The sequence below is a fragment of the Crotalus tigris genome, unplaced genomic scaffold (assembly GCF_016545835.1).
Source record: "Crotalus tigris isolate CLP2741 ecotype Arizona unplaced genomic scaffold, ASM1654583v1 scf7180000024151.2778019, whole genome shotgun sequence".
Classification (NCBI taxonomy): Eukaryota; Metazoa; Chordata; class Lepidosauria; order Squamata; family Viperidae; genus Crotalus; species Crotalus tigris.
The window spans coordinates 998409-1021741 of record NW_024100413.1 but is presented as its reverse complement, the minus strand read 5'-3'; the positions used below and the strand labels follow the sequence as shown (position 1 = coordinate 1021741).

Below are 23333 nucleotides of genomic sequence, written 5' to 3'. Positions count from 1 at the left end.
GCTGACTGTGGCTCAGATCATGAGCTTCTCATTGCAAAATTTAGGCTTAAACTGAAAAAAGTAGGGAAAAGTACTAGGCCAATCAGGTATGAACTAAATCATATTCCTGATGAATATACAGTAGAGGTGACAAATAGATTTAAGGAATTAGATCTGATAGACAGAGTGCCTGAAGAACTATGGATGGAAGTTCGCAACTTTGTACAAGACGTAGCAACTAAAACCATCCCAAAGAAAAAGAAATGCAAGAAAGCAAAATGGCTATCTGAGGAAGCTTTGCAAATAGCTGAGGAAAGAAGGGAAGTGAAAGGCAAAGGAGAAAGAGAAAGATACACCCAATTGAATGCAGAATTCCAGAGAGTAGCTAGAAGAGATAAGAATGCCTTCTTAAATGAACAGTGCAAAGAAATAGAAGAAAACAACAGAATAGGGAGGACCAGAGATCTCTTCAAGAAAATTGGAGATATGAAGGGAACGTTTCATGCAAAGATGGGCATGATAAAGGACCAAAATGGCAGGGACCTAACAGAGGCAGAAGAGATTAAGAAGAGATGGCAAAACTACACAGAAGAACTATACAAGAATGAGCTTAACGTCCCAGATAACCACAATGAGATGGTCACTGACCTCGAACCAGACATCCTAGAATGTGAAGTGAAATGGGCCTTAGAAAATCTGAGCAACAACAAAGCTAGTGGAGGTGACAGTATTCCAGCTGAGCTATTCAAAATCTTAAAAGACGATGCAGTAAAAGTGCTACACTCAATTTGCCAGCAAATTTGGAAAACTCAACAGTGGCCACAGGATTGGAAAAGGTCAGTTTACATTCCAATTCCAAAGAAAGGCAATGCCAAAGAATGTTCAAACTATCGCACCATTGCACTCATTTCACATGCTAGTAAAGTTATGCTTAAAATCCTACAAGCTAGACTCCAGCAGTATGTGGATCGAGAACTACCAGAAGTACAGGCAGGATTTCGAAGAGGCAGAGGAACTAGAGATCAAATTGCCAACATACGCTGGATCATGGAGAAAGCTAGGGAGTTCCAGAAAAACATCTACTTCTGCTTCATTGACTATGCTAAAGCCTTTGATTGTGTGGATCACAACAAATTATGGCAAGTTCTTAAAGAGATGGGAATACCAGACCATCTTATTTGTCTCTTGAGAAACCTATATGCAGGTCAAGAAACAACAGTGAGAACTGGACACGGAACCACTGATTGGTTCAAAATTGGAAAAGGAGTCCGGCAAGGCTGTATACTATCGCCCTGCCTATTTAACTTATATCCAGAGCACATCATGAGAAAGGCAGGGCTAGATGAATCAAAAGTTGAAATTAAGATTGCCGGGAGAAATATCAACAACCTAAGATATGCAGATGATATCACTCTAATGGCAGAAAGTGAAGAGGAACTAAAGAGCCTCTTGATGCGGGTGAAGAAGGAGAGTGCAAAAGTTGGCTTGAAACTCAACATTAAGAAAACCAAAATCATGGCATCTGGCCCTCTCAATTCCTGGCAAATAGATGGGGAAGAAATGGAGGTAGTGACTGCAGGGACTGCAGCCAAGAAATTAAAAGACGCTTGCTCCTGGGGAGGAAAGCTATGGCAAATCTAGACAGCATACTAAAAAGCAGAGACATCACCCTGCCAACAAAAGTGCGTATAGTCCAGGCCATGGTTTTCCCAGTTGCAATGTATGGCTGTGAAAGTTGGACCATAAGAAAGGCTGAGCGCCAAAGAATTGAGGCCTTTGAACTATGGTGCTGGAGAAGACTCCTGCGAGTCCCTTGGACTGCAAGGCGTTCAAACCGGTCAGTCCTAGAAGAGATCAACCCCGACTGCTCTTTAGAAGGCCAGATCCTGAAGTTGAAACTCAAATACTTTGGCCACCTAATGAGAAGGAAGGACTCACTGGAGAAGGGCCTAATGCTGGGAAAGATTGAGGGCAATAGAAGAAGGGGACGACAGAGAATGAGATGGCTGGATGGAGTCACTGAAGCAGTAGGTGTGAACTTAAATGGACTCCAGAAGATGGTAGAGGACAGGAAGACCTGGAGGAACATTGTCCATGGGGTCGCGATGGGTCGGACACGACTTTGTAATTAACAACAACAACAACAAATTAGGACTATTTCTCAAAGTGGACATGTTCAATTTCATATGGTCTCAAAACTTTCCTAAGACTCATCACTGTAAACTGGGGGTTCTTCAATACTTGGGAGGAAAAAACAAAATAAGTGAAATCTCAAGTACATAGCATCTAATCTTGCATTAAGATATAGTACATTAGTTCTTAATGTTACACAGGGTTTTATCCAATGCCCTAAAATACTGCAAAATATTATAGCATTTCTTTGAGGACAAGAAGCTGATTTGAACTGACCTAGCAATAGATAATAAGAAGAGAAACTGGACACTCACACCCATGGAGCTTTCTTAACTGACAAAATCAATTCAAGAAAAGAATTTAGGTGTCTCTATGATATTAGATTATCTTCATTACATGCAGACGTGCTTTTGCTGAATCACTTTTAGTTATATGTGGTATCATATCATTCCAAGAAAGAAAACAGAACTCATATAATCAAAACATTTGAAAAACTCTCCCAATTGCAAATCTGGAGCTACGAAAGATACATATAAAATCATTAAAAAACCTTTAACTGGGACAGATCTTAGCTTTTAAAAATACTCAACAAGCAGTTTTCTGAAAAGTAGGCTAAAATTCAAGTCCAGTTGTAAAGTATTTTAACTAAAATATAAGAGGAAAGAAAGAAAGAAAGAAAGAAAGAAAGAAAGAAAGAAAGAAAGAAAGAAAGAAAGAAAGAAGAAAGAAAGAAGAAAGAAAGAAAAAAGAAAGAATATTGTTCATGATTATGAAAAATAGGAGTCAATACTCTAATATTGCATAGCCCATGCATGAGATCAGACAGAAAATTGGATATTGATACAGCTATTTTGAAGAGTCAATAAGCTTTCTGATGACTGATACCTTCAGGCGGGCTGGTAATATCAATATCACTATTTGGAAACTAGAGAAAGATACTGTAATGCAATATTCTCTTTGTGGCATCTTTAAGAGTAACCCTAGCTCTGACAACTAGTAAACTGCCCAGACTCTAGGGTTTTTATTAATGTCTCTTTAGCCACAATGCAATGAACTGAAAATTAATCCTTCTTCAGCTTCTTTATATGCCAATAATAGATTTTAAAAATACAGAAAGAATAGCCAATTAAAAAAAGATTTTAAAAGAGGCAAATAATAGAATAAAGTTGGGTCATGGTTGTTCAAAAATATTTTCAGCAGGTAATTCTATCAACCTGAAGCTATGATCTGATTTTCTATTAATTAAAATATCCAAAGATGTATACAACACCAAGCAATAAGCATATCAAGTGGGTTTTTAAACAAAAGGGAAAACAGCTAAAACCATTTTCCATTAAATAGCATCTCTCTTTCTAGCAATCCCTAGTTTAGCAAAACAGACAATACTGTTTTAAAAAAACAGAAACTGAAAAAATAAAAAGTATATCTGTTATGTCCCGAGCCTTTGCAAACGGCTCGGGCGTTTGCAGGCAGTCCCGGGCAGGTGCAAAGCTGCCCGGGACCAGACAGGCTGTCGCCAGCGCCGTGCGCATGCGCGGGTGCTGGCGCGGGAAAAGTAACCCATTTACCCGGGAGTTGCCTATATAAGGGGCTGCGAGGCGTTTGGGCTGAGCTGAAGCCATCTTCCTGTAAGCTGAACGCTGAATAAAAGAACCTGAGAACTCCAGCTGCTTCTCGTGTCTGTTTCCCGCCAAGGACGCAACACTGGCGACGAAGGTGGGATGCCTTGCACTACCTGGAAAGGAAAAAGTGTAAGCTTACCCAAGGAGTCCTGAGCGGCGGAAGAGGAACGGTGTTGACTCAGCAGCTGCCCGCCAATCCAGTGCGCATTCGGGGGTAGGCTGGCTGATAGACCCGTCTCCTGAAGATCCGAAGATGGCGAAAATCGGAAGGCTTGCGGAATTCGACGTCTCACATCCAGAGCGGTGGGAGTCCTACGTATCCAGAATGGAGAACTACTTCAAGGCAAACCAAGTGAGGGAAGATAGCTTGAAGGCTGCCACCCTGCTTTGCGCTTGCGGCCAAGACGCCTTCGAAATCGCAGAAAACCTTGCAGCACCTGTTCCAGTAGAGTCTGTAAGCTACGCAGACCTGAAGAAGCTGCTGAAGGACCACTTCCACCCCAAGGTGTCCGTTATCTCATGGCGCCACACCTTCGAGCAGAGGGATCAACGGTCCGGGGAGTCAGCCAAGGAGTACATCGCCGCGTTACGGAAGGCCGCCAAGCCCTGCGAGTTCAAGGACCTCGAGGAACGACTGAGGGACCGATTCGTGTGCGGGTTGAGGCATCGAGAGCTACAACAGAGACTTTTCGCTAAGGAAGAATTATCCTTCCAAGACGCTTTAAGGGAAGCCACCGCGGAAGAAGCAGCAGGCGGCGCCGTCAAGAACATGCGGCCGATCAGAAGCAGTGCAGAGGGTGCGTCCGTGCACCAAGAAGACGTCCGACGAAACTCCGAGGAGGATCCGGACGAAGAAGTCGACCGTCTACACCCCGCGAAGGGAGAAAATCAGAAGGAAAGCTCTTCAGCTCCGCTCAAGTGCATCGGCTGTGGAGGTCGCCACAGGAGAACCGACTGCAAGTTCCGCTCCGCTACCTGCCGGGCATGCGGCAAACAAGGGCACATTGCAGCTGTGTGTCTGGGCCGACGAAAGGCACAACCTCAAGAAGAACGCCTGAAGGGTACCAGAGTCCCCAGCCAGAATAGGGTAGGTTTTTGCGCTTCGCGTAGAAACATTTGTAGGACAGGCACACACAAGCCCATGAAGAAAAAGCTGTCACTCAACGTGAAGCTACAAGGGGTTCCATTATCTATGGAACTAGACACAGGGTCTGCCCTTTCCATCATTTCATTGCATACATTTAGGAAGATTTGTTCCAGTAGTGGGACTAAGGCCAAGTTAAGGCCTTCTGATATTGTATTAACTGATTTTCAGAACTCAAGAGTGTGTGTTAAGGGGGAGGCCACCCTTAACGTGCAATACAAGAGTTTTGAAGGTCCACTAGACTTGTTAGTAGTAGGGGGTGAAAGAACGAGTCTCATAGGACTCGATTGGTTTGAGGCCCTGGGGATACACGTCACAGGACTCAACAGCTTACAAACACTCGACCTACAGGAAGTCTGCAAGGAATTTGCAGATGTTTTCAGCCCCCAGCTGGGCACATTCAAAGGACCACCTGTGTCCTTAAAGCTAGACCCCACTGTCACTCCCATTAGGATTAAAGCAAGAAGGGTCCCTTTTGCTTTAAAAAGTAAGATTGACACTGAATTAGACAAACTAATCCAACAAGGAATCCTAGAACCTGTTGATTCCAGCCCATGGGAGACCCCCATTGTCACGCCTCTAAAGGCAAATGGGGACATTCGCATTTGTGCTGATTACAAATGCACACTCAATAAGGCATTGCAGCAACATGCCTATCCTGTTCCTGTGGTCAGTCACATCCTGGCCTCTCTCAAGGGGGGGCGTGTTTTTGCAAAGCTTGACCTAGCTCAAGCATATCAACAGCTGCCTGTTGATGATGATGCTGCCATAGCTCAGACCATTGTGACCCACAGGGGAGCCTTTAAGGTAAAAAGGCTACAGTTTGGAGTGAATGTCGCTCCTGGGATTTTCCAAAGCGTAATGGAAAACACACTACGAGGTATACCAGGGGTCTGCCCCTACTTTGACGATGTCTTGATTGCAGGAGACTCCACACACATTCTAGCTGAAAGGCTTAGGGCTGTCCTGTTAAGATTCAGGAAATCAGGCCTTAAGCTCAGAAAAGACAAATGCAAGATTGGGGTGCCTTCTACTGAATTTCTGGGATTCAAAATTGATGCTGCTGGGATTCATCCTGCTGAATCCAAACTAACTGCTATTTTAGAAGCACCCAGGCCAAAGTCTAAGGCCGAACTTCAGGCCTTCCTAGGCCTCCTGAATTTCTACAATTCTTTTCTTCCACATAAAGCTAGTGTAGCTGAGCCTCTTCACAGGCTACTAGACAAACAAGCTGTGTGGCTGTGGTCACAAGCACATGAGGCTTGCTTTAAAGAAGTCAAGGCCTTGCTCACTTCTAACAGTGTTCTTGCACATTTCAACGAGTCTCTTCCTGTGTGCATCGCTTGTGATGCATCCCCCTACGGGGTTGGAGCTGTCCTGAGTCACCTCAGGTCTGATGGAACTCAGGTTCCTATTGCATACTACTCCAGAACATTGTCTTCTGCCGAGCGCAACTACGCTCAGATAGACAGGGAGGCTCTGGCTGTTGTTGCTGGAATTAAAAAATTCCACGATTTTCTATATGGCAGGCATTTCACGGTCTTCACTGACCATAAGCCTCTGCTGGGACTGTTTACCACACGTAAGCAGACTCCCCACATCATTTCCCCTAGAATGCTTAGGTGGTCTATTTTTTTGTCTGCATATGATTTTTCATTACTCCACAAGCCTGGGAAAGAAATGGGCCATGCTGATGGCCTCAGTAGGTTGCCTCTGCCAGTAGTAGAAGCTGACCCCGCGCCAGCTGTCAACATTCTATCAATCCAAGCCTTGCCCGAGCTTCCTCTTAGTGCCAGGGATGTTACCGCTGAAACAGGTACAGATCACACACTTTCACGTGTCCGCTCCTGGGTCCTGTCCGGGTGGCCTGAGCACTGCCCTAGTCCTGAGTTTCAGAGTTTCTGGTCCAAAAGGAACGAATTGTCCCTTTCTCAGGGTTGTTTGCTTTGGGGAAACAGAGTTGTCATTCCCACCTCAATGAGGACTAGGGTCTTAGAATCCCTCCACGAGGGTCATCCTGGCATTGTTCGTATGAAGGCTCTTGCACGCAGCCACTTGTGGTGGCCTGCTTTAGATAAAGATATTGAGGCTAAGGTACACGCATGCCACATGTGCCAACGATCTCGCCCAGAGATGCCCCAAGCTCCTGTGCATAAATGGGAGGAAACACAGTCCCCATGGTCTAGGGTGCACATTGACTACGCTGGGCCCTTTCAGGGCCAGTTCTTCTTGGTCCTTGTTGACAGCCATTCAAAATGGCTTGAGGTTGTGCCTGTCTCGACCACCACCACTGCAAAGACTATTCAGGTACTGAGGGGGATTTTTGCTGCACACGGGCTGCCAGATGTCATTGTGTCTGACAACGGCCCTCAATTCACCTCCTCCGAATTCCAAGCTTTCTTACAGGCAAACCTGATTCGTCATGCCACATCTGCGCCCTTTCACCCTTCCACCAACGGTATGGCTGAACGCATGGTGCGCATCGCAAAGGACGCCTTGAAGAGACTCACCTACGGGGACTGGCATCACAGGTTGGCTGACTTTCTCCTTTCTTATCGCACCACACCGTCCACTTCTACAGGGAGAAGTCCAGCTGAACTTCGTTGGGGGCGCCAACTTACTACGAGACTTGACCGGTTGCATCCGGACAGACTGCCTTCATCTACCTCACATCCTAGGGCACCTAGACAACTACTTGTGGGTGCCCCGGTTTGGGCTCGCAATTACGGGCCTGGTCATACATGGGTCCCCGCTTCTGTGTCCAGGATCACAGGTCCTCTCTCCTACGAGGTTGCCCTGGACAACGGTCGTGTCCTGCGTCGGCACATCGACCAACTCCGCTCTAGGCGGGACTTTTCTGCTGAAACTCCTGGGTCTTTTCCAGGGGGGGAGGGGGACCCTTTGGAGCAAAGGGAAGGGCAAGAGTTACTGCCCATCTCCACTGAGGGAGCCACAGACGGCTCGTCCCAAGATTCTGCAATTGCTCCGAAAAGGAAGTCATGGAGCTTACCCACACAACAGGCATCCACGCCTACTCCAGCCAGGGAGTCACCCCGGGGGCATACTCACTTTCCACACACATCACACAGCACTCCAGTCACGGAGGATACCCGGGGGCATCCCAACAAATCATTCCCCGCAAGAGAGCTGGCACACAATCCCCAAAGTTGGCCTGACCTTACCCCAAATCCTACAGAGGGTCAAACATACACAGAGCTAGTCGAGGAACCAAGTCCCGACTACAACACCCCTAGCACAAATCAGGGGACACCTGAGTTTTGGGAGAGTACAGAAACCCACATGAGCCCAAACACAGAATGGGGTTCAGGGAATGGACAGCCTCCTGACAGGTCTTGGACTGACCTAGGAGGTCCTACAGAGACGCCCAGCAGCGGCTATCACTTCAAGGGGCCTGAGGGTCTACAGCTAGGCAGGTCAACCAGGTCACAAAGCAACAGAAGCCCTGGCCTGACGAGCCCGGTGGGCAAGCAAGCAGGCCAGGCATCGGGGCACAGTCCTTGGAAGACACCAGGGCACAATAGAGAGAATAGGCTCACGCCTCCCTCCAGTCAGGGGACTTATGCCAGTAACCCACAGCTAAGAAGGTCACAGAGAGCAAAGAAATCTCCCAAGTACCTAGAAGACTACATAACATTGCTGGCAAGGCAAAGGCCAGTAAACAGTGGGAGCACTGGGGAGCAAAATGTTATATAAAATAAATGCTGTATGTTGGTAGTAGTTTTAGCCCGGGGGAAAGGGGTGTTATGTCCCGAGCCTTTGCAAACGGCTCGGGCGTTTGCAGGCAGTCCCGGGCAGGTGCAAAGCTGCCCGGGACCAGACAGGCTGTCGCCAGCGCCGTGCGCATGCGCGGGTGCTGGCGCGGGAAAAGTAACCCATTTACCCGGGAGTTGCCTATATAAGGGGCTGCGAGGCGTTTGGGCTGAGCCGAAGCCATCTTCCTGTAAGCTGAACGCTGAATAAAAGAACCTGAGAACTCAAGCTGCTTCTCGTGTCTGTTTTCCCGCCAAGGACGCAACAATATCCATTTAAAAAGATTTTTAACTAGGATCCCAGATTAATTGATCGATTGATTATGTGCCATCAAATCGTGATCAGTTCTTAGCAACAAGAAGATTTTTCTTTATGATGATCTTTCTAGTCTTCCAATGGTGTATTCATTGCAACTGTAACTGAGTCTATCCACCTTGTTGCTGGTTACCCTCTTCTTTTCCTTTTCATCTTTCCCAGAATTACAGCCTTCTCCAGAGAGCTAGGCCTTTGCATAATGTGCCTGAAATAGGATAATTGAGCCTCATCATTTGTGCCTCAAGTGAAAATTCAGGGGTTGATTTGTTCAATATCCATTGTTTTGTTTTCCTTCACTGGCTATAATATTCTCATGAGTCTTCTGCGAGACCAAAATTTGATTGGATTTCTGGTGTTAACACCAGAAAAACAATCAAGCAGTAAACAACAGTCTAATAAAAAAACCTACCCAGAATGAAACAATACCTCCACCAACTGTGACAGCGCAAACTACTATATATAAACAGAGACCAAATTTCACTCCCTTCTAGCACTGAAAATGTTACTGTTAAGTCCTTTGAGAAATCAGAGGCCTGGAGACTCATCTTTAACAGTTCAACTCTTTATTCACTTCGTTACAACACCCAACTGACACTAAGAGGCTCGCAGGCCTCTTAAGTATGCACGGATCCCCGGGCAAATCCAATACAGCTGATTAGTGCGTTTTCGCGCCTCATTCATGCGCGAGAGGCTGGCACCGCACTGTCTGGTCCAGGGCAGCTTGCAGCAACCTGGGACCATGGCAACGTCCCGAGCTTGCTTCTGCAGGCTGTCCAACTCAGCATACCTTGGAGGAGTGGTAATCCCCAGGTCCACAATGGACCTTCCCTGGGAGCACTGTCCCTCGGCCTCGAGGCCAGCCAATGCTGGATTCTGGGCATCAGGGCCACCCCTGAGCTCGGGAGTTTTCCCACCTGTGCCTGAGGTGCCAGAATCAGGAGTCACCTCCCTGGCCACCCCTCTTCCTGCTGACCTCCTTTGTGAGGTAGTTGCTGGGACGTACCCTCGCCCTTGCTGGAATTCCTGGTCACTGTTCTCTTGTGAGATATGAGGATACCCCCTGTCAAACTCCCTGTCTGGAGTGTTATCTGTTGAAGGTGAGTAATGTGGACACCCCCGGTATGTCTCCCTGTCTGGAGTAATTGTGAATAAGTGGGGAAACCCCCTATATCTTGAATCTTCATACTGCATATTATCATCCCCCCCCCAGAGCAGAGCCAGGAGCGGAAGAGTGAGAGTCCAATCCCCAACGCAACTGATCTATGTGCCTGCGAATGATACAGCCGTCTCCCAAAGTCACTTTGTGCGACAATGGACCCGAGGCCTTGCAGACTACAGCTGTCACCCAGAGATGACCAGGCCCATAGTTACGTGCCCAGACCGGATCCCCCACTTGGACCCTCCTAGGTGCCCGCGGTTGAGACACCTGTGAAGCCATCGGTCAGGATGCAGCCTGTCCAGCTTCGTTATGAGGCGGCAACCCCAGCGGAGTTCAGCAGGGCTCTTTCCCGTGGCAGTGCATGGTATGGTGCGGTGAGCAAGAAGGAAATCTGCTAACCTGTGATGGCAGTTACCATAAGTCAATCTCTTGAGGGCATCTTTGGTAGTGCGCACCATTCTCTCAGCCATTTCATTGGAGGATGGGTGGAAGGGAGCCGACGTCGCATGCCGGATCATGTTGGCTTGCAGGAAAGCCTAGAACTCAGAAGAAATAAATTGGGGACCATTGTCTGAAACCAACACATCCGAAAGACCATGTGATGCAAAAATGCTTCTCAACACCTGGATGGTCCTGGCAGTAGTAGTGGAGGAAACAAGAACAACCTCTAGCCATTTGGAATGGCTGTCAACCACAATGAGGAAAAATTGCCCCTGAAAGGGCCCAGTGTAATCTATATGCACCCTGGACCATGGGAATTGAGTTTCCTCCCACCTGTGTACTGGGGCCTGAGGCATTTCAGGCCGGGACTGTTGGCATGCTTGGCATCCATGAACCTGGGCCTCGATAGTCTTATTGAGACCCGGCCACCAAAGATGGTTGTGCGCAAGGGCCTTCATCCTTACTATATCAGGATGTCCATTGTGCAAAGAGCACAAGACTCTAGGCCTCAACGAGGTAGGAATTACAACCCTGCTACCCCATAACAGGCAACCTTTGAAAGTGGAAAACTCATGCTTCTTTTTCCAGAAGCTCTGAAACTCCATATCGGGACACTTGTCAGGCCATCCTGACAATACCCATGACAACACGCATGTGAGCGTGTGATCAGTTGCAGTTTCTGCAGCCACATCCCTGGCATTGAGGGGACACTCTGGTAATTCCTGAATTGACAGAATATGAACAGCTGGAGCCGGATTAGGCTCCAATTGCTGCAAGGGCAATCTACTCAGGCCATCAGCATGGCCCATATCTTTACCAGATTTCTGAATCAAGGTAAAGTTGTATGCTGACAGAAAAATGGACCATCTCAGCATACGAGGAGAAATGATATGTGGGGTCTGTTTGTTTGTGGTAAACAACCCCAAGAGAGGCTTATGGTCAGTATAGACTGTAAATTTGCGGCCATATAAGAAATCATGAAATTTCTTAATGCCAGCCACTATGGCCAAAGTCTCTCTGTCAATCTGAGCATAAATACGCTCAGCAGAAGACATGGTCCTGGAATAATAAGCTACAGGGACTTGAGTCCCATCAGCCTTCAGATGGCTGAGTACTGCTCCTACCCTGTAAGGAGATGCATCGCAGGCAATGCACACAGGCAGCTGCTCGTTGAAATGAGCTAAGACAGTATTGGAAGTTAGCAAGGCCTTAACCTCATTGAAACTCTTTTCATGGACCTTAGTCCACTGCCAAGGAGCCTGTTTGTCCAAGAGCCTATGTAAGGGCTCTGCCACAGCAGCCTTGTGAGGTAGGAATGAATGATAAAAATTTAAGAGGCCCAGGAAGGCTTGCAATTCACCCTTGGATTTAGGGCTAGGGGCCTCTTGTATAGCTCGCAACTTGCCTTCAGCAGGATGGATACCCTGGGCATCTATTCTAAATACCAAGAATTCAGTGGAATTGACTCCAATTTTGCATTTTTCCTTTTTCAGTTTAAGGCCTGCTTTTCTGAAACGAAGCAAGACAGCTCTTAATCTCTCAGCTAGCATTTGAGATGACTCCCCAGCAATGAGGACATCATCAAAGTATGGGCAGACCCCTGGAATTCCACGCAGCGTGCTTTCAATGATGCTTTGGAATATGCTAGGGGCTACACTAACCCCAAATTGCAGTCTCTTGACCTTAAAAGCTCCTCTATGAGTGACTATAGTTTGTGCTTCTGCAGCTGCCTCATCAACAGGCAACTGTTGGTAGGCCTGTGCCAGAGCAAGCTTTGCAAAGATGCTGCCCCCCTTAAGGGATGCCAGAATGTGATTTACTACTGGAACTGGATAAGCATGCTGTTGTAAAGCCTTATTTAGTGTACATTTGTAATCTGCACAAATACGTATCTCCCCATTAGCCTTTAAAGGCGTTACTATAGGGGTTTCCCATGGGCTTGAATCTACAGGTTCTAAAACCTTGCTGTAGCAGTTTGTCCAGTTCAGCATCAATCTTGGCCTTGAAGGCAAAAGGTACCCTCCTTGGCTTAACCCTGATGGGGGTGATTGTTGGGTCTAACCTTAATGAGACTGGAGGCCCCTTGAAGGATCCAAGCTCTGAACTAAACACATCTGCAAACTCCTTGCAGACTTCTGCCAGGCATGACGTTTGCAAACTGTGCAGCCCAGTGATTTGGATGCCCAAAGCCTCGAATCAATCGAGTCCAATAAGGCTAGTGCGTTCCCCCCCCACTACTAACACGTCTAGAGGACCTTCAAAATCCTTATGTTGCACCTTAAGGGTGGCCTCCCCCTTAACACACACTTTAGAATTCTGAAAATCTGTGAGAATTATGTGGGATGGTCTTAGTTTGGCCCTAATGCCACTACTGTTGCAAATCTTTCTAAATGTACTGTTAGAAATAATAGAGAGAGCGGACCCTGTGTCCAACTCCATAGCTATAGGAACCCCTTGCAACCTTACTTTTAAAGACAGTTTTCAAGGGTTTATGTGTTCCTGTCCTCAAAATACTCCTGCACGATGCGCAGAAACCCACCCTGTTTTGGCTGGGGACCCTGGTACCTTTCAGATGCAATTCTTCCTGAGGTTGTACCTTCTGTTGACTCAAACATACGGCTGCAATGTGGCCTCGCTTTCCACACCCTCTGCATATGTCAGACCGGAACCTGCACTCAGCTTTTTTGTGGCTTCCACCACATCCGAAGCATTTGATGGCTGTAGTGGCTTTGTCCAGACGCCACTTCTGCTTCTTCCTTGATGGCAGGTAAAGTCTATTCACCTCATTTTCAGGATCTGTGTCTGACTCCTCTTTGATGTCTTCCTGATGGACTGTTGCCATTTCAGAAATGCTTCTGGTAGGCCGCAGAGACCTTACAGCTCCTCCAGCTGCTTCTTCAGCCATCACCTCCCTTACTGCATCTTGGAAGGAAATATCTTCTCTGGCAAAAAGTTTCTGCTGCAAATCTCTGTTTCTTAAACCACAAATGAAGCGATCTCGCAGCCTCTCTTCCAGATCCTTGAACTCACAAGGCTTGGCTGCTCTCCTTAAGGCTGCAGTAAAGTCTTTAGCAGATTCACCTGCCCTCTGGTCTCTTTGCTCAAATGTGTGTCTCCATGCAATCACAGGCAATCTGGGCTGGAAATGTTCCTTTAACAATTTCTTTAAGTCAGTGAACGTAACGGACTCTAGAGGTGCAGGGGCCACTAGGTTCTCAGCTATTTCAAATGTCTCCTGACCATAGACACACAAGAGCATTGCAGCCTTTGATCCATCTTCCCTTATCTGGTTTACTCTACAATAATTTTCCACCCTGGCAACATAAGAGTCCCATCTTTCTGGATGAGCAATGTAAAACTCAGAAATACGCCCAATCTTCGCCATTTTCTCTCTACTCTTTCTAATGTGGTGGAGGAAAGGGTTATTCAGCCAAGCTCACCCTCCAGCGACGCTGTACTGATAGGCCTGAGATGCTGCTTCCAATGCCGACTTCCCCCTTCTTCAGGACTTCTTGTGGGTGATTAAAGCTTGTTTGTTTGAAGCTCTTCTGATCCCACCTTCGTCGCCAGTGTTAAGTCCTTTGAGAAATCAGAGGCCTGAAGACTCATCTTTAACAGTTCAACTCTTTATTCACTTCGTTACAACCCAACTGACACTAAGAGGCTCTCAGGCCTCTTAAGTATGCCCGGATCCCCGGGCAAATCCGATACAGCTGATTGGTGCATTTTCACGCCTCGCGCATGTGCGCGAGGCTGGCACCACACTGTCTGGTCCCGGGCAGCTTGCAGCAATCCGGGACCATGGCAACGTCCTGAGCCTGCTTCTGCAGGCTCAGGACACAACACCTACCTTGTCTGGTAATCTACAAGCAAATAATCAAGCTCAGGATTCCACAATTCAACCAAGGATTCCACAATTCTACCTCAAGCTACAGATATTTTCTTCTATCTTCTATTCTAGTGCAGAGAAAAGCAGCAAAGATGATCAGGGGACTGCAGGTTAAAACATATAAAGAATGATTGCTGGAATTGGATATGTCTAGCTTAATGAAGAGAAGGACGAGGGGTGACATGATAGCAGTGTTCCAATATCTCAGGGGCTGCCCCAAAGAAGAGGGAGTCAAGCTATTCTCCAAAGCACCTGAAGGCAGGACAAGAAGCAATGGATGGAAATTAACTAAAGAGAGAAGCAACCTAGAACTAAGGAGAAATTTCCTGACAGAACAATTAATCAGTGGAACAATCTGCCTCTAGAAGCTGTGAATGCTCCAACACTGGAAGTTTTTAAGAAGAGACTGGATGGCCATTTGTCCGAAATGGAATAGGGTTTTCTGCCTGAGCAGGGGTTTGGACTAGATGACCACCAAGGTCCTTTCCAACTCTGTTATGCTGTTATCTTGGGGCAGTGCTGCCATGATCTTGAGTTAAAGGATGTTATTGTTAGTCCTTGATCACAAACAATAAATTCACTTAATTTAAAAGGACATGGAGGACTGAGGTAGCTCAGAATAGTATGGGTAATACATATTGGAAGGTTCTCAATAGTTGCACACCTGCTTGTTAATCCAAATCTTAAATTAGCAGGATTCCTGCAGACATTTGGGTTTCATTAAACTTGCCAAAAGAATGGATAGCATAGCATGTTGCAGTGCATATTCTGTTGTCATGGAGAAGAAGAATCTTTCTATATATTAATGCAGAGGACTAAGTAGATATATACGGTGCTATGTATACTCAAATTTGTTTACTGGTAGTATTATATTGCACAACTTCCTTTTAAAATACAAACCTAATGAATGCAGAACACTTTGCCATATTAAGTGGAGAATAAAAGAACATGTGTGGGTAAATGAATAAGCATAATTTTTTTATTGAGAAAGGAGACATGGAATAATAGAATCTCTAAGAGCTGCTTCCACCCACACATCACAATAGGAACTTTGGTGGTCACCAAAGAACTGGAAATTAAAAAGGAATAGAAATGAACAGCATCTGCCTCTAAAGCATTGGAAGGACTATGTGTAAATAAATATAATCACTACTTGCAAGGAGCAGCATACCTACTGTTTAATTCATTTTATTTCTACCTTCAGGTGCAACAACTAGTTATAATGACATGCATCACCCACTTACATAAGTGGGTGCATACAAATATTAGTGATCTCAGAATGGGTTTTAGGTTATTTCCTGGTACATCATTATTGAGACAATGCTTAATGACAAGTCACAATTTCTTGCTCACCTGTTGTCAAATGTGGCCACTAGTTCAGAAAGTTTGGCAATGCTTGCATTGAATAAATACAATCAAGTAAATAACATTTTTGGTCCATTTCTCACAACTTTGTTGCTCTAATATCTATGCACTCAGTATCTAATGTAGGATACCTTAGTTAGTTTTCGGTATTCTCCTGTTAATTATTCTTTCCCATTCAGGCCTTTCTCTGCATAATTAGTCCAATACATCTTTTGCTGCTTATATACCTGTTCATGTACTAGGAGCATTTTCATAATACTTCCCATATTCAAGAAACTTCAGAATTAATATACTCTCCCCATCCACCATCTATACAATTGGGGGACATCACGTGGGGTTTTAGCAACAGCAGATCATGAGACGCAATTAAAATTCTTAATCTTTAATCTACATATAGTAAGCACTTTCCATTTAACCAAAGGATGTTGGAAGTAGGAAAGCAGAAAGGGGCAATGTTTACGTTGAATTAGCTTTGCAGATTCAAGAAGCACCACCAAGCAATGACACCGAACTTACACAAACAAATCAGTCAGCAGATTTTCTAAACAAAGCCAGAAACTGTACAACACTTCACTGAAATAGTTTCTACTAGCAACAATTCATGACCAGTTAAAAAGCATTTTAAAGGAACCATCTTCAGAAAGTTCAATATTTGTCAAGGTGTTTAAGAATATAAATATCATAAATGAATTTTAAATATTATTTCTATTTCATCACGGCTCACAATAGGTAGAGGTAATCCAACCACTTACCTTATTTAAAGAAATTCCTTGTTTAAAAGTAAAAGGGAAAGCAGTGAGATTTTTTTTTTCTCTATGCTTGGTGACTTATTTCAAATCAAATGTAAATATTGGAATGAATTGTAAATGAAATTTTAAGTATTCTTAATCTTTGATCTTTGTACTTGCTTGTCATTTCTCAGTGGTGCAAGAGATAATGAAAAAAATCCTCCAGAAAAATGGAAGAAGCAGAAAAATGTTAAACTAGGACAGAAGTATTGAACTCTTGTTGTCATTAATACAAAATTTATTAGCCCAAAGATTTCAACAATACAAAAAATTATATCTATCTATCTATCTATCTATCTATCTATCTATCTATCTATCTATCTATCTATCTATCTATCTATCTATCTATCTATCTATCTATCCATCTATCCATCTATCCATCTATCCATCTATCTATCCATCCATCCTATCTATCTATTTATCTATCTATCTATCTATCTATCTATCTATCTATCTATCTATCTATCTATCTGTCTATCTATCCATCTATCTATCTATCTTTAAAATACATTTTGATTTTGTTAAGAATTTTTATTATAATAGTAAAATTTAATACAAACTAACCTTTATCAGAACAATTATAAATAAATGTAGTGGTTCTTAAGGTTACGGACCCATGTCTCATATCTTGTCTATAAACAAGTCCTTAAAACAAAGATTATAATTTTATTATTTATTCTTACATGTACTTTTATGCTGCTTCAATCAAGTAAATCTGAACAGTTTACAAGTAAATAAATGTAACATATAAAAATAAACAATATTATAACCTAGTAAAACTCTTGTGTCTGATATTTTGTAACCTTCAGTTTGTAACTTACAGAATGGCTAGACCCATTACTTCTGAGGGAATGGAATTGGGGACTTTTTTCCCCATTTCAATGCTGTTGTTCAGTGCCACCATGCTGCCGAGTCAGCTGTGGTCATGTGATCTTCATTTTCAAAGTTGTATTACAGTTTCCCATAAGTCGATGGGGAACTTAGAAGGAACAGAAATAATTGACAAGCCTCCTATAATCTTTGCCATCTTTGTTTGTGGGAATGCCTGCAAGGGAGAAAGTCAATGGAGAAATGGTTCAGTCCCTCTGCACTTGAAACACACTGTCACTCACACACTCCTTCTCACACTCCCCCAACCCAACAGCAGCCACTTACTTGCCTGTTGAGAAGAGAAGGGAGATCAGGAAGGGAGAGAGGGAGGGAGAGACGGAAGAAGGGTGAGTCATGGCTGATATTTGAAAACTGATTATGAGTTATGGCTCATAGCCAATTTGGTCTAGTGGTTAAGGCACAAGGCTAGAAAGTGGGAGACGGTGAGTTCTAGTCTCACTTTAGCCATGAAAGCCAACAGGATGGCCTTGGGCAGTACTCTGTTTCAATCCTACTCATCTGACAGGGTTATGGAGAAAATAGGAGGAAAAAGGTGTCTTGGATATGTCCACTGAGTCATTTGTAAAGTAATAAAATAACTAGAAGGCAAAATGGGAAGATGGCGCTCTATTATATTGTCAAGTTTCAGACTGTTCTGAAACACCTCATCTCACATTTCTAATTTATGAACACTCTCCCAAACAAGACAAGATACTATGGCTATCAGCATTTTATTCTCCACAAATACTTCTGGTGCCTGTGTGAATCCCACATAATTACTTGAAAATAACTGTTGTGCTTGAGACCAGTTTTTCTTTACTTCATGCTGATTGCTTATTTATTTTTGCTTTTAAAGAAAAATAAAAGCTAGTGGTGCAGGAAAACTTTCCATATAATGTATATTATAAAAGTATATGGGGAGCCCGTTGGCCACCTAGAAATATTTAGATTATTTTATTGGCACCCAGGAGAAACTTACTGAGTATACTGCATATATTAAAATTACATACTAAGGAGGCAGAGTCAAACTCCATTATCCTCATGTATATTTTTAATACCTTGAGATTCTCTTGTACTTACGGCTACAAATTTAAGGTGCCCCTTATATAAGTCCGTGCAGAATCAAAAAGTAAAGGACTTAGAGGCAACTTAGCCAAACCCCAATGTACAAAAGAAAGCTCTACCCAAACCAGACCAAATAATGAACAAATAACACCCAGAGGATTATTTGACCATACTGATAATCTTTGGCGGAAGACAAATGGAGATATGCCACACATAGAAGGAAACACAATACTCAAAGAAAGAAGCAGCATACAACTAACAAACCCTTTCTGTCCAATCCAACCCAACCAGAAGCAGCCCCATTAAAACTGAACAATCTATTTCTCCCCTTAGATGGAAACACACAGACCCACAACCTCTCCCTCAAAGAAAACATGCAGACACCTAGCAAAGAAACAACTTCAAATATCCCTAAAAAAGTCACATCAACAAACACACTTGAGACAAACAGAAAAACACCCCAGCACCCAAAAAAGGAAGGCAAGTGTTGGTAATAGGAGATTCTATCCTCAAAGGAACAGAACCATCCATCTGCAGACCGCACATACAATCCAGGGAGGTATGTTGTCTCCCTGGAGCAAAAATCAAAGATGTGTCTGAGAACCTAACCAAAATAATTAGGCCTACAGATTACTACCCTTTCATCCTCCTCCACATTGGGATGAATGACACAACAAAGAACCTGAGTACAATAGTGAGAGATTATAAACAACTAGGCAATAAAGTTAAGAAGCTAGGAGCACAAGTAGTGTTCTCATCAGTACTCCCAACAAAAAGCCAACACCCATTGAGGAAAAAAAAGAATTCTAGAAATAAACCATTGGCTAAAGAATTGGTATCACCAAGAAAACTTTGGTTTCTTGGATCATGGGCTACATTTCCTATGTGAAGGACTCTTGGCAAGGGATGGGCTTCATCTCACGAAAACAGGGGGAAATGGCCCAACTCATCAGGAGGGCTTTAAACTAAAATTGAGTGGTAACCAATCTTTAGAATCTCTAGAACCCAAAACCAAGAAAACAATTCTATTCTATTCTATTCTATTCTATTCTATTCTATTCTATTCTATTCTATTCTATTCCAGTAAAAGAAAGTATGTGATGGGCAATCACAGGTGAAAAAAAAACATATCAGTGGAGAACACATAGAGATTCACAGGAAGGATGAGAGAATAATAATAGGAAAGTCCATTGTTGCTCAGCATTGAGAAAGCCTGAATTGATAAATTTTCTCTGTTTTGAAAATGCCCTGAACAACAAAAGATGGTGGGAGGGAAGAGGATGGCAATCTCACTCATCCACTTCATTTAAAATTTATTCCTTCACAGAAATTTTAGGCAGAATAAACTTTTTAAGGTTTAATAATGAAAATGTAAGGGGAAAATATTTAATAAAACATCAGATGTTACTATATACTAAACATTTTTTTCTTCATAATTTCAAACTTAAATGACTACTAAAAATATTGATAAATTTGATTGATAATTTGGCATTTCCTTAGCTAACTTAAGTTAGCTAAGTTAGCTAAAGGAATGCTGAGTTATTAATCAAATTTAGAGTGATAAACACACACACACACACACGCACATACACATAAACATACATACAGACAGACATATAAATAGATTCAACAAATATAAAAGTGGTTGTTAATGAAAACTATGTCCTTCTTCCTGTATGGTTCTGATATTCCAAATAAAATAAATATATTTTTCATAAATATAGCTCTGCTAAAACATAAATCCAAGTTCATAAGGATCCAGTACGTTTCTGGCAGGGTCTGAAGATCTTTTGATGCTAGGAGCTGTTTTCTTTCCAACGGAACCGAGTTTTTTCTTTTACTTTTAAAAGTGCATTAAGGTGAAACCACAATGCCAGACTTTGACATGACAACCTAGAAAAATCTGGGACTTCATAAAAGGAGTTTGAGACTTCATGTAATCTGTGGGCCAAAGGTCAGAGGTTAAGATTAGGAGAATAAAATCATGATATTGAAAATATAAATGTGAGGGACCTTATGCAGTTGCTATTAGATCTAACTTTACAAGACAGAAGGAATGACAACGTGAGGAATAAATATTATTTTATACTTCCAGTTCATTTCTGTGTGAGGGATAGATTACATGATCTATTTCTGGACTTCCTCCAGTCTAATAAAATTTCCTATAAAATTATTCGTCTTATTAATTATAAGCTTCTGTATATGTACTAAGCTTCTATATAAGAATCAGCATCTTAGGTTGGTTCTAGATATTTTTTTATATATTTTAATGGTTGGCTATCAATTGAACAGAAGATCGAGTTTGAATCTGACTTTTATGATTTAGATTAAAGCCTAATTCATCTTAAAGTCTGAGGGGAAATGAAACATCACCCTTCCCTGTTGATTATTTTAAGTTTTCTTTTAATGTCCATAACTTCTTTGTCAACTAACAAGAACAATTTTGTGCAAGAGGAAGACAAAGTGTTGGAGTCACTGAAAGATATGTTAATGGTTGATCTTGGCTCACCCTTAAACAAATGGATGTTCAGAGTATTTATTTAAAAGAGCTTTTCTCTTGCCCATTTCAGTTTATCAGATCTGTCAGGCTAGCTTACCACAATCATAAAAACAATAGCAAATACCAAATAAATCTCAAACCCATTCCACTGAAAAAAGAAACAGGACAATAAAACAGAGGAAAAAATCAATACATATCTTCAAATACAATCAGTTGATGTAATGGGCCGGAAGTTGTGATCCAATAAAAAGGTCATTGCCATCACCAAGTCTTTCCAAAGCACACTATGTTTGGAAACTAAGCTACACAGCCTTTGCCTCTAGGCATCACCTACCTAAAATGTGATTGCAGAGGCGACATTTTTGAAAGAATTTGATGAAATCTGAGCGCACGATTTCCCCTTCAGTTTCATTAATATAGGGACATAGATCCCTTCCTTCAAAATTGAGCATTAGTATCTTTTATTTCTTGGCAATATTGGATGAACTTTGCAATCTACTAAAGGAGAAAGAGGAACCTTGCAGAATTCAGAAGATGGGTGAGTACAAATACATTTAAAATTCAGTAGTTTACACAAAGTGATTCGCTAACTCACTATGTTTTAGCAAAGAAAGTGTTTAGGAAAACAGTAAAGAACATGGGAATGCCACTAGCTTTTTGTTGTTTAGTAACTTTTCGAAGAAACTAAAAACTGACTTGCTTGTGCTTTAAATAAAACATCACTAGACAAACACCTGCTTAAAGAAAATGTTTTTATATGCTTTTAAAAATAGTTAAAGAATAGAGCCAGTGGTGGGATTCAGCTGGTTCGCACCAGTTCAGCAGAACCAGTAGCTAATTTTTTGTTGGCCAGACTCAGAATGGACTTCCAGAAGTGGCATCCACACACAGAACCGGTTGTTCACATATTTGAATCCCACCACTGAATAGACCCAATGTGTTTCATGGAAAACATGCCATTATATTAGTTTGCCCATAATGACAGAAGCCTTAAAACACATTATCTGTGCAGAACTCACAGGCTACAACATGCCATAGAATAAGGACTGGAAAATGTACAAGGCTGTATGGGTCCTTGGTGTTTTCTGAGCTTAGTGGTTTTCTTGCAGACATTTCATTCCAAACTAAGTACAGATAGTCCTTGACTTATGACCAAAATTGAGCCCAAACATTCTGTTGCTAAGTGAGATAGGCATTGTGTTTTGCCCCATTTTACGATCTTTGTTCCCAGAGTTGTTAAGTAAATCACTGTGGTTGTTAAGATAGTAACAAAATAGTAAGGTAGTTGACTTTGCTGGTTAGAAATTTGCAAAAAGTGATCACATGACCACAGGACACTGCAACCATCATAAGTATGAGTCAGTTCCCAAGTGTCCGAATTTTGATAATGGGATCGTGGGAATGCGGCAACCATTGTAAGTGTGAAAAATGGTCATAAATCTCTATTTTCAGTGCCCTTGTAACTTTGAACGGTCACTAAGTGAACTTCTGAAAGGCAAGGACCACCTGACTTACCATCAGTGTCAGAAGGGAATGTAGTAGTGAATCTATTATTTTTACATGTTAGTGGCCACCAATGCTAACAGGGTAAGCCAGGGCATGCAGTACTAATGCTTCACAGGATATTGATATGATCCCTCTGTTGATGTAGCCCAGGACTGCATCGGATTTTTTGGTAGCTGCAGCACACTGCGGGCTCATACTTAAGTGGTGGTCCACTAGGACTCCAAGAACACTCTCATAGTTACTGCTATTGAGCCAAGGGCATCTATTCCATACCTGTGCATTTGATTTTTTCTTGCCTAAATGTAAAACTTTGCTTTTCTCACCTTTGAATTACATTTGGGTCCCAGTGCTCTAGAAAAATGTACTTTACTATGTGACTTTAAGTTGTCTTGATCAGAAGATATCTTTAATATGGATCAGTCAATTCCATTTAGTTTGTCTTTACTCTTAGACTTATTCATGCTCTATGCCTTGGCTTATTTAGCCACTGAATATTGAATATTGTGAAACCTATACCCAGGTGAGGAAGCCACAGTCCTGATGGAAAATAGCAAGACAGCCTGGGTTCAGGTCAGTAAAGGAGTGAGAGAAGGCTGCATATTAGCCCTTCCTTTATTCACCCTATAGTACTTGTTGCATATATACGAGGAAGACTGGATTAGAAGAAGATAATTATTGTTTTAAATTGGAGGAAGAAATATCAATAACATGCACTATGTCGATGACACTACTTGGATAGATGAAAATGTAAATGATCTGCAAAATGAAAATAAACAAAGTAATGAA

General features: G+C 42.9%; 1 protein-coding gene across 1 annotated transcript in view; it reads right to left on the bottom strand.

The window, feature by feature from the left end:
* Positions 1-13469, bottom strand: part of LOC120298811 (uncharacterized protein K02A2.6-like) — a gene marked incomplete at its 3' end in the record, with an annotated part of 160410 nt that extends 146941 nt beyond the window's left edge. The window contains exon 1 of the mRNA XM_039322884.1: positions 13161-13469. Within this exon, the coding sequence (XP_039178818.1) occupies positions 13161-13469 (309 nt within the window). The remainder of the gene's footprint in view (positions 1-13160) is intronic.
* Between the last annotated feature and the right edge of the window lie 9864 nt (positions 13470-23333).